Source organism: Trichechus manatus, unplaced genomic scaffold (assembly GCF_000243295.1).
Source record: "Trichechus manatus latirostris isolate Lorelei unplaced genomic scaffold, TriManLat1.0 scaffold00214, whole genome shotgun sequence".
Taxonomy (NCBI): Eukaryota; Metazoa; Chordata; class Mammalia; order Sirenia; family Trichechidae; genus Trichechus; species Trichechus manatus.
The window spans coordinates 2758189-2771777 of record NW_004444150.1 but is presented as its reverse complement, the minus strand read 5'-3'; the positions used below and the strand labels follow the sequence as shown (position 1 = coordinate 2771777).

The 13589-nt window shown below is 54.2% G+C and overlaps 1 protein-coding gene across 1 annotated transcript in view; it reads right to left on the bottom strand.

Annotated features, from left to right (window-relative positions):
* Nucleotides 1-13589, bottom strand: part of VAV2 (vav guanine nucleotide exchange factor 2) — a 193754-nt gene that overhangs the window by 16077 nt on the left and 164088 nt on the right. The window contains exons 14-18 of the mRNA XM_004388665.2: nt 13203-13335; nt 10216-10325; nt 9132-9233; nt 8583-8671; nt 554-570 (exon numbers count right to left, since the gene is read on the bottom strand). Of these exons, the coding sequence (XP_004388722.1) occupies nt 554-570; nt 8583-8671; nt 9132-9233; nt 10216-10325; nt 13203-13335 (451 nt within the window). The remainder of the gene's footprint in view (nt 1-553; nt 571-8582; nt 8672-9131; nt 9234-10215; nt 10326-13202; nt 13336-13589) is intronic.

The window sequence follows — 13589 nt, the reverse complement described above, 5'->3', positions numbered from 1 at the left end:
GCTCCCCGAAGGTCCCTCCTCTTTCCTCTCCCACCTCCTCCAGGAAGCCTGCCCTGATCACCTAGCCCATGGACAGCCCCTCCATTGAGCCTGGGCTGGCCCCTGCCATCGGGACATGCCCTGCCGCCTGAGACGCAGTGCTTTGTGCCTGCCCCCTTCCCATGAGGCATCTCTGTGCCCCACACAGGACCTGGTGAGGGCCCCAGACACTGGTTACTCTGACTAGACCCCACAGCTCAGCGAGAATAAAGCCTACATCCCCTAAACGAATTCAGTGACTTCTCACACAGAGGCAGTGGGGGGCGGGTATACGTCACAAAGCCGGGCACTCAGAGCCACCAGCTACTGGACAAGCTGAATGGGTGAGTGGGCCAGGCAAGGTGATTACAGGCAAGGTGAGGCCGTGCACATGCACAAAGGGAACCAAAAACGCCCCCACCCCTCAGCCCAGCACGGCCCACAAATGAGGAACGCCAAGCAGCAGGATGTTTGGCCCCGGTTCCCAGGGCTGTTGGGGTTCGAGGAGGGGGAGGGGGCAGTTGGGCAGCCTTACCGGGTCTGCAGGAAAAGCTGAAAAGGAAGCACAGTGGGTGTTAGAGGGTGCCGCAGACACCCCGGGGCCGGCTGGCTCCCACAGACAGGTGGGCCATGCTCGTAAGCGGGCAGGGAGCTTCCCTGTGGGGAGCTCAGACATGGGCTGCGGGCACACAGACCTGGGTTCATGGCCAATTACTTCTGATGGCAAACGCTGAGCTCTGGTGTTGGGGGTCACGGCAGAACTCAGACTGGGTGCCAGACCCAAGACGGCAAACAGGTCTGGCTCCATGAGCTGGAGGCAGCCGCGGGATGCAGGGCAGTGCCTGGGCTCAGGGGGAAGATGTCAGTGATTGGCCAGTGATGCCTCGCTGAGTGACAGGGACGGTTGTCCGTGTCCGCCATTAGCACTGGCAGGCCTAAGTAGGTGCAGGCTAACGGCCCCACGATCTCCCCGCCTGCACTGTGCTCCCCCACAGGAGGACAGTGTCCCAGGCTGAGCCCTGGTCACCTGCCAAGCAGGGCCGCCTGGCACCAATGGACACAGTGAGGACAACGGCTCACGTGCGGGGTGACGAGGCCTCAGCACCCTAACACAGGTGCAGACAGAAGCCTCCAACAGACCCTATGTGACTGAGGCAATAAGCTCAACGGACACCTGGGGTTGGGGAGAGGCAGGCGTGCAGCAGGTGTCCCTGCAACAAGGGAGAAGCCTTCCGGGAGGGGTCAGCAGCACTCTGGGACATCAGCTTCTCCTGCCAGGCTGGGCCCCACGGGCAGCAAACAGTGAAACTGCCCTGGAGTCACCGTGGACACAGCCCAAGGCGAGCTCCCGAAGGCTGGCACCCAAACCAGGACGACACGTGAGAGCTGTGTGGGTCAGGAGAAGGCAGCCTGGACACCCTGCACAGGAGGAGGGACTGGGCAGGGCAGAACGTCCCCCGCAGAGGGGCAGGAGGGGAGACAGAGGTGAATGCCCTTGGGGGGGTCACAGGCTCCCTCAAGGCCTGGTGCTCAGCAGAGTTTTAACGGCACGAGGGAAACGAGAATGACAACATGAGCTTTCAAAAGCATACAGAAGTGCCACACAGCAAGATCCCAATGACGTCTTCTAAGAAATAGAACAAAACCGTAGGAAGAGACTGAGTGGGCGAGTGAGCATGTGCTATGGATTGAATTGTGTCCCCGGAAAAATTTATGTTGAGGTCCTAACTCCTGTACCTGGAACGTCAACTTGTTTGGGGTGGCTCCTAACCCCACCTGACTCCTTACAAGAGAGCAGCAGAGACAGAGAGACGGACAGAGGGAAGACAGCGGGATGACAATGGGGTGACGCTGCAGCTGCAAGCCAGGGATGCCTGGGGCCACCAGAAGCCGGGAAAGACAAGGAAAGATCTCCCCCTGGAGCCTCCAGAGAGAGCAAGTCCCTGCGGATGGCCCAATCTGGACTTCTGGCCTCCAGAGCTGAGAGAATACACTTGCGCGCCTTTAAGCCGTCTCGGACAGTAAGGTTTTATCTTCTCATTTACACTTCTCTGTTCGTGTTAGGTGATGTCGAGTCGGTTCCCACTCATAGCGACCCTGTATACAACAACGAAACACAGCCCGGTCCTGCGCCATCCTCACAATCGTTGCTATGTTTGAGCCCATTGTTGCAGCCACTGTGTCAGTCCATCTCGTTGAGGGTCTTCCACTTTTTCGCTGACCCTCTACTTCACCAAGCATGGTGTCCTTCTCCAGGGACTGGTCCCTCCTGATAACATGTCCAAAGTATGTGAGATGAAGTCTCACCATCCTCGCTTCTAAGGAGCATTCTGGCTGTACTTTGTCAAGGCAGATTTGTTTGCTCTTTTGACAGTCCATGGTATATTCAGTATTCTTTGCTAACACCGTAATTCAAAGGCATCCATTCTTCTTCCGTCTTCCTTATTCATCATCCAGCTTTTGCATGCATGCATATGAGGCAATTGAAAACACCATGGCTTGGGTCAGGCGCACATTAGTCCTTAAAGTGACATCTTTGCTTTTTAACACTTTACAGAGGTCTTTTGCAGATTTGCCCAATGCAATATGTCCTTTGATTTCTTGACTGCTGCTTCCATGGGTGTTGACTGTGGATCCAAGTAAAATGAAATCCTTGACAATGTCAATCTTTTCTCCGTTTATCATGATGTTGCTGACTGGTCCAGTTGTGAGGATTTTTGTTTTCTTTATGTTGAGGTGTAATCCAGACTGAAGGCTGTGGTCTTTGATCTTTATCAGTAAGTGCTTCAAGTCCTCTTCACTTTCAGCAAGCAAGGTTGTGTCATCTGCATATCGCAGGTTGTTATTGAGTCTTCCTCCCATCCTGATGCCACGTTCTTCTTCATATAGCCCAGCTTCTCAGATTATTTGCTCAGCATACAGATTGAATAGGTATGGTGAAAGCATACAACCCTGATGCACACCTTTCCTGACTTCAAACTACGCAGTATCCCCTTGTTCTGTTCCAACGACTGCCTCTTGATCTGTGCACCGGTTCGTCATGAGCACAATTAAGTGTTTTGGAATTCCTATTCTTCCCAATGTTATCCATAATTTGTTATGATCCACACAGTTGAATGTCTCTGCATAGTCATTAAAACACAGGTAAATATCTTTCTGGTATTCTCTGCTTTCAGGCAAAATCCATCTGACATCAGCAATGATATCCCTCATTCCATGTCCTCTTCTGAATCTGGCTTGAATTTCTGGCAGTTCCCTGTCAATGTATTGCTGCAGCCACTTTTGAATGATCTTCAGCAAAATTTTACTTGGTGTGATATTAATGATATTGTTCAATAACTTCCATATTCTATTGGATCACATTTCTTCGGAATGTGTACAAATATGGATCTCTTCTAGTTGGTTGGCCAGGTAGCGGTCTTCCAAATTTCTTGTGTAGACGAGTGAGCACTTCCAGAGCTGCATCTGTTTGCTGGAACATCTCAGTTGGCATTCCGTCACTTCCTGGAGCCTTGTTTTTCACCAATATCTTCAGTGCAGCTAGGACCTCTTCCTTCAGTACCATCGGTTCCTGATCATACGCTACCTCCTGAAATGGTTGAACATCGACCAATTCTTTTTGGTACAGTGACTCTGTGTATTCCTTCCATCTTCTTTTGATGCTTCTTACATCGTTCAGTATTTTACCCATAGAATCTTCCAATTTGCAACTCGAGGCTTGAATTTTCCCTCAGTTCTTTCAGCTTGAGAAATGCTAAGCATGTTCTTCCCTTTTGGTTTCCTAACTCCAGGCCTTTGCCCTTTACTTTGTCTTCTCGAGCCGCCCTTTGAAATCTGTTCAACTTTTTTACGTCATCATTTCCTCCATTTGCTTTAGCTACTTGAAGTTCAAGAGCAAGTTTCAGAGTCTCTTATGGCTTCCATTTGGTCTTTTCTTTCTTTCCTTCCTTTTTAATAACCATTTCAGGTATGATGTCTTTGATGTCATTCCACAACTCATCTGGTCTTCAGTCATTAGTGTTCAGTGTGTCAAATCTACTCTTGAGATGGTCCCTAAATTCAGGTGGGATACACTCAAGGTCGTACTTTGGCTCTTGTGGACTTGTTTTAATTTCCTTCAGCTTCAGCTTGAACTCACATATAAGCAATTGATGGTCTGTTCCGCAGTCGGCCCCTGGCCTTGTTCTGACTGATGATATTGAGCTTTTCCATCGTCTCTTTCCAACAATGTAGTCGATTTGATTCCTGTATATTCCATTTATGTTGTTGAGAGAAGGTGTTTACAATGAATAAATCATCGGTTTTGCAAAATTCTCTCACGTGATCTCAGGTGTTGTTCTATGAGCAAGCCATCTTCTCCAACTACCGACCCTTGTTTCCGACGTTCCCGTAACAATCCAAAAAAACTTGTAAAAAAATACATCAATAATTATCAACGCATCTTGATTGCATGTTTGATCACTTTTAGACTGCAGAAGTTGGTAAAAGTCTTTAATTTTTTCATCTTTGGCATTAGCAGTTGCTGCGTAAATTTGAATAACAGTCGTATAAACTGGTCTTCCTTGTAGGTGTATGGATGTTAGCCTATCAGTGACAGCATTATACTTCAGGACAGAGCTTGAAATGCTCTTTTTGACGATGAATGCAACGTTATTCCTGTTCAATTGGTCACTCCTGGCATAGTAGACCATATGATTGTCTGATTCAAAACGGCCAATACCAGTTCATTTCAGTTCACTAATGCCTAGGATATTGATCTTCAAGTGTTCCATTTCATTTTTGATGACTTTCAATTTTCCTGGATTCATACTTCGTACGTTCCACATTCCTATTATTAACGGATGCTTGCAGTTGTTTCTTCTCATTTTGAGTCATGCCACATCAGCAAATGAAGGTCCCATAAGCTTGACTCCATCCATGTCATTAAGGTCGACTCTACTTTGAAGGGAAACCCTGTTGGTGTAGTGATTAAGAGCTACGGCTGCTAACCAAAGGGTTGGCAGTTCAAATCCACCAGGTGCACCTTGGAAACCCTATAGGGCAGTTCTACTCTGTCTTATAGGGTTGCTACGAGTTGGAATCAACTTGACGGCAATGGGTTTTTTTGGATTTTCTACTTTGAGGAGGCAGCTCTTCCCCAGTTGTATTTTGAGTGCCTTCCAACTGAGGGACTCATCTTCCGGCACTAGATCAATGTTCCGCTGCTATTCATAAGGTTTCACTGGCCAGTTTTTTCAGAAGTAGACTGCCAGGTCCTTCTTCCTAGTCTGTCTTAGTCTGGAAGCTCTGCTGAAACCTGTCCACCAAGGGTGACCCTGCTGGTATTTGAAATACTTGTGGCAGAGCTTCCAGCATCACAGCAGCACATAAGCCAGCACAGTACAGCACACTGACAGACGGGTGGTGGTTACGCTTCTCGACACTTTCCGAATCTTCTATGGGAAATGGGTATTTCATAAATCAGAAAGAAAAAAAAAACTCGTAAAGAAATATATCAAACTATTGCCTTTGGTTATTTCTGGGATAAATTCACAGGTGATTACTTTCTCCTTTACTTCATTTCTTCTCTTTTCTCCCGTTTTTGATAACTAAGCACGCTTTTAGTCCCTGGGTGCCACAAATGGTTGAGGGAAGCTTTTCATTCTCCCAGAATCCAGATATCTGGGGTCCATGGAGTTGGGGTGACCCACCCAGGCCACTGCCCTGAGGCGACTGTTTGAACTTGAGCCTTGAGCAGACTGGTCTAAAATCACCTTTAAGTCAAACAATAGTCTTGCTAATTAGTAAAGACCATTTTGCCTTGGGCACTGCGCTTTTTTGAAGAATTATCTCCGTGCAGTCTGTTTTGAGGGCCTAACTAGAGGCTCTGTTTTAGGATAAATTCTTATTGTGTAAATACTCTTCTGGCCCTTCCCCAGGGAGATGTTGGTGAGATGCGGTATGAGAATCTTTGGATGTTCTCTCATCTTTGGAACACCGACTCGGTAGTTGGGCATGTTGCCCAACTTGCAAAGCGTATATTCAATAAACTTCAAATCAATTCACATCACTGGGTTAATATGATTTTTGTTTTAACATGGTTAAACACTTCACCACTATCTGTAAGGTTGGTGGTTCAGGCCCACCCAGAGGTGCCTCGGAAGACTGGCCTGGTGATCTGCTTCCAAAAGGTCATGGCCTTGAAAAACCTATGGAGCAGTTCTACTCTGCACACGTGGGGTCACCACGAGTCGGAATCGACTCGACAGCAACCACCACCACCAACTTTTAGAGTTGGGGAAAAAACTATCTGAAGAAATTCACGGGGAAAAGTTGTGGACAGAGAGGCATGTGGCCACAACGGGGCGGTGTTGACACGGGAAGCTGAACCGCAGCTCCGGCCACAGGCTCCTCGTGTCTTCCAGGTCAGAGGAGACATGCAGGGACACTGCCCAGGGTCTGGGCTGGCCTGTCGGACCCTCTCCTGGAGCCGGATCACTGGGCCAGCCCTCGTAATCACAATAAATGGGAACTACTGATCTATGGATCACGGCTCGGTGTCTTCTGTTCTGGTGGCAGATGCAGAGTGACGAGCAGTACTGTCTCGTTTTTCTGTCTTACGATCTGGCCAGAGGCCCAGTAAGACAGAGCCCAGAGACGGGGACCTGGGGGATAGGCGGGCCATTCTCTGAACGAGGCTCCACGATGTTCAGGCTGAGAAAGATGCGGCAGACTGCTTCCATAAAGATTAACCAAAAAAAACCAACCCTAAAGCTCCCCACGTGTGGTCGTTCTGTCACAGCAGTGCTAGGAAACCATGACCCGGGCTGATGACAGCGGAGACAGTGACGCTGCCTGAAGCCGTCACGGGGCTAAAGGAGACCCTGTGGGGCCCCCCTGCAGCAGAGTGGGGGCCACCGTCACTACATTCAGGCTGTGTGGCCCTGGTCCCCACGGTGAAGAGCGAGGATGCTGGGCCAGCCGGCCTGGGTGAGAACACTGTCTCCATTAGAGCTGCGGGAGCTGGACCGGGCCACGGCCTCTGTGGGCGCGGCGCTCCACAAGTCACTGGCTGGGTGGCAATACTATTGCACGGGGCGAGGTGGGGGTCTGCGTCACCCACCTGAGTCACGGGGAGCAGAGCTGGGCCCTCAGGGGCGCCCTCGCCTGTGCTCTGTGGCTGTTCCCGGGACCACACCCTCAATGCCTCTGGGGCTGTGCCCTTAGAATAAGCCCCTCGGTGGTGTCTCCACCCCTGGTGTCACTCTCCCAGCCCCTGCCGACTTCCTCCTTCCGGCTAATTTGGGCTGCCCGCCTGCTGTTGTCTGGACCCCTGCTTATCCAGGCAGGTCCAGCTGGTTCACCTCGCCTCCCATGCAGGAGCCGTGCATCCTCTAGAAAATCCCAAATGCACCCCCAAATTAAGATGACTCCGAGATGCCCAGGGGTCTGGGTGCCTTCCAGGCCTCTGCTCACGACCTGCCAGGCTCAAGTCCCTCCCCGTCCCTGAGCCTCAGTCTTACACATCTGACAAACGGGCATGAGGAGACATAAAATGCTGTGTGTGTTAACCCATTGCCTTTGGGTTGATTCTGACTCGTGACGACCCCATGTGCTGCAGAGTATAACCATACCCTATAGGGTTTTCTTGGCTGCAGTCTTTATGGAAGCAAATTACCAGGCCTTTCTTCTGTGGCACCGCTGGGTGGGTTCAAACTGTCAACCTTTAGGTTGGTAAAAACCAAAACCCATTGCCTTTAAGTTGATTCCAGTTCATAGCAACCCTATAGGACAGAGGAGAACTGCCCCATAGGGTTTCCAAGAAGCAGCTGGTGGATTTGAACTGCCGACATTTTGTTTAGCAGCCGAGCTCTTAACCACTGTGCCAGCAGGGCTCACTGTTTGCGCCCCCAGGGGCCTCGACCAATTACTAACACGGCTGTAGGTAACGTCGGCTGGGCCTAAAGGTGGCCTGGGAGAAGCCGGGAACATAATCTATTATGACCGGTGTTTCTCTGGGATAAAAACCCTGCACACAGCTGCCAGAGAATGTTCTGTGCCTGTTTTGGGGTGGGGATTCTAGAAGCTTAGGCCTAGAACGGGGAGGAGTACAGGAAAGGTGGAGAAAGTGCTGAGCGTCACAGTTATGAGCAAGGATTTCAGAAGAAGGTGGGCTGGATTGGCTCCATCCCAGCTGTGCCGCCTAGGCGCCTCCCCCTCTGAACCTCCCTTTCCCCATCTGGAGCGGGGCACCAACAGTCCTTGCCCCAGAGGTCCCCAGAAGTGTGCAAGGAGAACGTGTATAGGTGGCAAGTGGCGGGGGGTTGTGTGGAACATGGTGGGTGTGACCCAGTGGGACACCGCTGTGGCTCAGGGAACACTGTGGCGCCACCAGGACCACCTCCAGGGTCCCGCAAGCAGGCAGCACAGCCCTGAGGGTGAGGGTGGCTGTGGTGCCCCCAGACCTAACCCCAGGTTCCGAGGGCACCCGGCACGGCCCTGAGGGTGGGGGTGGTTGTGGCATCCCCCGGCCCAGCCCCGGGTCCCGCAGGCACCCGGCAGGCCCTGCGCAGGGCAGTACTCACTGATCTTGCAGGGTGGCATCACCTCCAGACACTCCTTGTGTGCCCCGACGCCACACTTGGTGCACAGATAGCCCTGGTAGAAGGTACCCCTGTGCCGGCAAACAGAGGGAAGTGGGGGTCAGGTTGGCCCCGAGCCCAGCGCCTCGCACCCTCAGCCCGGCATGCGGGGCCCAAGACTGCCAGCAGGCCCTCACATCCCTGCTGCTGTGGGCAGCCGCCTTGCTCCCGGCCCCTCGGACCTGGCTCGTCCTTCAAAGCCCCAGGCCTCCAGCCCTTCAGACCACTGCAGCCCACCCTTCCTTCCCACCTTCTCCAGGCTCACTCCACCGCCTGGCACAGGGGCTTTGGGCCCAGGGACCCTGCACTGCACCCAGAGTGCACCCACAGGGACAAGCCACCTCCCACCAGATCTGAACACCTGGGGTCCGCGGTGGGTCTGGTACGCGTTGGGTATCCCCCGCCCCCTTGGCTGGGTCAAGGTGGGGTCCGGTGGCAATGGTGACCCCTGTCTGGGGTGGTGCGGACAGGGCGGGCATGCAAGGCGCTCACCTGAGGAACATCTTGCAGGCTTTGCAGTTGGTGGTCTTGTCAAACGTGTACATCTGGAAGCTGTGGTGGTTGGCGTTGGCTTTGTCCGGCTTGATGTTTGACCTGAAAGATGGAAACAGCAGGAGCTGCGGCAGCTGAGCCCCTCTCGAATGTCCGGTTCCCTAAGGCTTCCTGCAGCCAGGCCACCCCAGAACCAGCCAGGGGCAGGACTCAGGCCTGGGTGGGGGGTCCGGGGGCCTGGGCAGGGGTCCGGGAGCCTGAGCTCAAAGCCAGCTCTGTCCCTGAAGCCCTGGGCGCCTCCTGGGGCCAACTCCCTGCAGGTGGAATGAGGGTCTGAGCAGAGGTTTTTGGATTATGTGCACTGGTATGAGAGAATGTTCTAGAGTGATGGCAATGTTCTGTATCTTGGGTGTGTGCAGGTGCGGGCATTTGTTAAAACTCAGCCAATGTACACTAAGATTTCTACACCTCATTGTACACAAGCTTGGGATTGAGCAACCTAAAGGAGCATTGCATCCTGAACTACACAGAGGCGTGAGCCGTTACACGTGGTCCACGCTGAAATACATCCAACGCCAGATGGCTCGGGGGCACGCTGGGCGATGCGCGGTAAGGCAAGGAGAGCGACCTGTGAGTGGTGGGACCTGAGGGTGAGGATACGGGTGTTTACCACACAATTCTTTCAACTTTGCCAAATGTCTGGTGTTTTCCAGAATAAAACGCTGGGGAATTTCCACCCACAGAAGCCTAGGGCAGATATGGGGACCTTGCACTCCCACGTCCAGCTCTGGTGTCCAGTGACTAGCCCTATCCATCCTGCACATCTGGGTGTCAGCCCTGATCCGCTGCTCTGGTGAGTGAGGCTCAGCCTCCAGAGAAATCTCCTGCCCTGGGCAGACTGGTTAACAGCTAAGACGGCACCACGATGGGGCTGGCGTCCCCAGGTGACAGAGCCCTACTGGAGAGCCCTCACGGCCCAGGTGTCTGGGCATTTGGACCCTGCCTCCCACTGCCCCGGTCTGAGAAGGTCTCCAGACACAGTCCAGCCTGTGGGCGCTGGGCGGACGGCCATCCGAGTACTCACATGGCCATCTCGAACTGCTCCATCCACTTCCGCTTCATGTCTTCTGTCTTGCAGAAAAACTGGAAGCCCTGCTTTCCTTGGAGGTGTATTAGATAGAAACCGTAGGACCACTGTGGGAGGAGACGGGAGACATGTCGGTCCTGTGTGCACGTTCCTGCGTGTGCCTGCTCGTGTGTGTGCATCGGTGTACAGACACACGCCCATGCCTGCGTGTGCACATGTTCTCAAGTGTGCATGTGTGTACATGCCCACGTGTGTGCTCTCACATGTGTGCACGCTTGTGCCCATGCCTGTACCCACGTACATGTTCTCATGTGTGTGCATGTGTATACAGATGCTCATGCCCACCTGCACATATGCATCATGTGTGTATACATGTGTAGGAAGGCACTCGTGCCTGTATGCACACACGTTCTCAAGTTTGCACACATGTGTGCATGTGTACATGCCTGCGTGTGTGCTGTCGTGTGCACTCATGCCCATGCCTGCATGCACTTTCTCCTGTGTGCATGTGTATAAATGCCTGCATGTGTGTGCTGTCATGTGTGCATGCATGCCCATGCCTGCATGCACACGTTCTCCTGTGTGCATGTGTGTGCATGTGTATACAGATACTCATGCACACGTGTTCGCAAGTGTGCATGCATGTGTGCATGCTCACATGTACAACAGTGCTCTCTCCTGTGTGCACTCGTGCCCATGCCTGTACACACATTCTCGTGTGTATGTGTGCACATGTATATAGACATCTGTGCCTACTGTGTACACACACGTGTATGTGCATGTGTACACTGCATGTGTGCCTATTCATCATGCTATTACATGCTTGTGTATGAACACATACATACTCATGCCTGCACATGTATGTGCTGCCATGTTTTCACATGTGTGCATGCATGTATATGTGTATATATGCAGTTGTGCCTGTGCCTTTATGTGTATGCACATGTGGGCACGCACATGCCTGTGTCTGTGTACACATATGCTTACGTATGCATACGTACGCACGTGTGCACAAGGCACTTATTTGTGCCTGCATGTGTATATGCACATGCGTGTGTATACATGTGCCTGTGCCTATGTGTGCATGCATGTTCTCCTGTGTGCGTATGTACATGCATGTGTAAGGGGGTGCAAACATTTGGGGGGACCCACCCCTCTAACAAGGTACCCTGGGGCCTCTATCCTCCCGCTCCAAGGTGGGCCCCACTCCGCCTGGGCCGTCTCTCAGGATGGAGCTGGGGCTGGGGGAGCGTCTGCAGAACTCCCCCAGGCTCCTCCCACGACGCCTGCCCACCCGCTTTCACTTCCTGTATCTGATGCTAAAAACCCCACTCCTCTGAAGTAAAAACAGCAAGAAAAAAAAACAGGCAGGGGAAGGTCATGGGCCTGGCGGGGCCTCAACCAAGCCGGCCCCCAGCTGACCCCTGCCCCCGAGCAGGCAGCCCGCCCTCGGCTACCCAGCACGGCTTTCAAAGTGAGTCCAGGAAGGAGAGTTTGGAAAGTATGAGCCCATTTGTATTGGAAAAGATGGAAGGAAAGAGGGAGTGGGGTGGGAGGGAGGGAGGGAGGGAGGGACAAGGGGAGAAGAGGCGAGGGGAGGAGGGAAGGAGGGAGGGAGATAAAAAAGGAAAACGATGACTTAGAGTCAAGATGCTCCTACAGACAAAACACCTGTCAGGACAGAGAACCACCTCTGATCCTTTCCCTCCACGCTGCAGGGTGGCTGGGGACGGGAGGAAGGCTGGGCTTTCGTTTTACACCCTTCTGTAATGGGCAACCTCTCATCGTGAACATGCATTACTTCTATAACTAAGAAAGACATGTAAGTAACCCCGGGGAGGAAGGAGACCCTGCCCTACTGGGGCTCTGGCTCCACACCCTGGACCCTGGCCCCACACCCTGGGGCTCTGGCCTCACACCCTAGGAGCTTGGCCTCACACCCTAGGCCCTGGCCCCACACCCTGGTGCTCTGGCCTCACACCCCGGGAGCCTGGCCCCACATCCCGGGAGCCTGGCCCCACACCCCAGGGGAGCCTGGCCCCACACTCTGGCTCTGGTGAGGGTGAAGCCTCAGGCCCTGCACTGAGGAGGCAGACACTGGGTGCTTACCATTTTCCCGTGAGACTAGGAAGCATGAGAGAGGGAAGGAAGGAGGGAGACGGTCATTAAGCAGGTTGGTCCAGCCTGGAGGCAGGCACCACAGGGGGAGTCCGGTGGCCCAGGCAGGGGAGCAATACCGCCCAGCACAAAGTGCCCCGGGGTGGGAGCAACACCGCCCAGCACAAAGTGCCCCGGGGTGGGAGCAACACCGCCCAGCACAAAGTGCCCCGGGGTGGGAGCAGCCCAGGGAATGGGCATTTCTCTGGGAGGGGGCAGGTGCCAGAGGCTGCGACTTAGGGAGAGGCCTCGGACCAATCTCCTGTTTTGGACATTAGGTTAGGCTAGGTCACCCAGATCGAGCACGCCGGGGCTGCACCCTGCACTGTCAGCTGAAGGCCAAGGACTGGGCTTTTAGCAAACTTGGCTTTGGCCCCAGCTCTTAGCACACAGCAGGTGCTCAAGTGCTGTGTGCTGAAGTCTCCACTGAACCCAGCGGCGGCTGGGGGAGCTCCGCCCCCAGCAGCCATGCCCCGCCCCCACAGCACGGTCCCGCCCCCACAGCACAGCCCTGCCCCAGCTGGACATCAGAGACTTTGACAGGCCACCGCCAGGCCCGAGTCCTCCTCCAAATCCGGGCTCTGCTGGGTGCAGGGCAGCATGGGCCAGGGTCCCAGCAGCCAGTCTTTTGCCTGCTGCTCACCAGCACCTCACACAGAGCAGAGGCTGGGCTCGGGGCTCTCTGCAGGGCCGGCTGCCCCTCACCCGCCCCCGGGCATCAGCGCTGACCACCCCTCGGTGGCACCTGGGGTCTGGGGGAAGGCGCCCCGCCCTGGCGGCGTGGCCCGCCTCAGACGGCGCGCTGTCACTCGGGAGTCCGGGCCCACCTTCTTGATGTCCTTGTTGTTCATTGGGTCGTCGGTCATCTTGTGGAAGAGCAGCTCGATGATCTCCTTCAGCTCGTAGCTGTAGCCCTTCCTCTTGCACACGATGACCACCTTGTCAAACAGGAACAAGTACCTGGCCGGACAGTGTGCCCAGGGCCTGTCAGCCGGCGCCCCGTGAGCTGCATTCTCGGCCACAGGAGAGCCGGCGACACCGGGGTCAGCAGGACTGAGCCTCTGACTACCGCCCGTGAACCCCGGGCTCGCCCCTTCCCCGACCACCGCCCGTGAACCCCGGGCTCGCCCCCTCCCAGACCACCGCCCGTGAACCCCGGGCTCGCCCCCTCCCCGACCACCGCCCGTGAACCCCGGCTCGCCCCCTCCCCGACC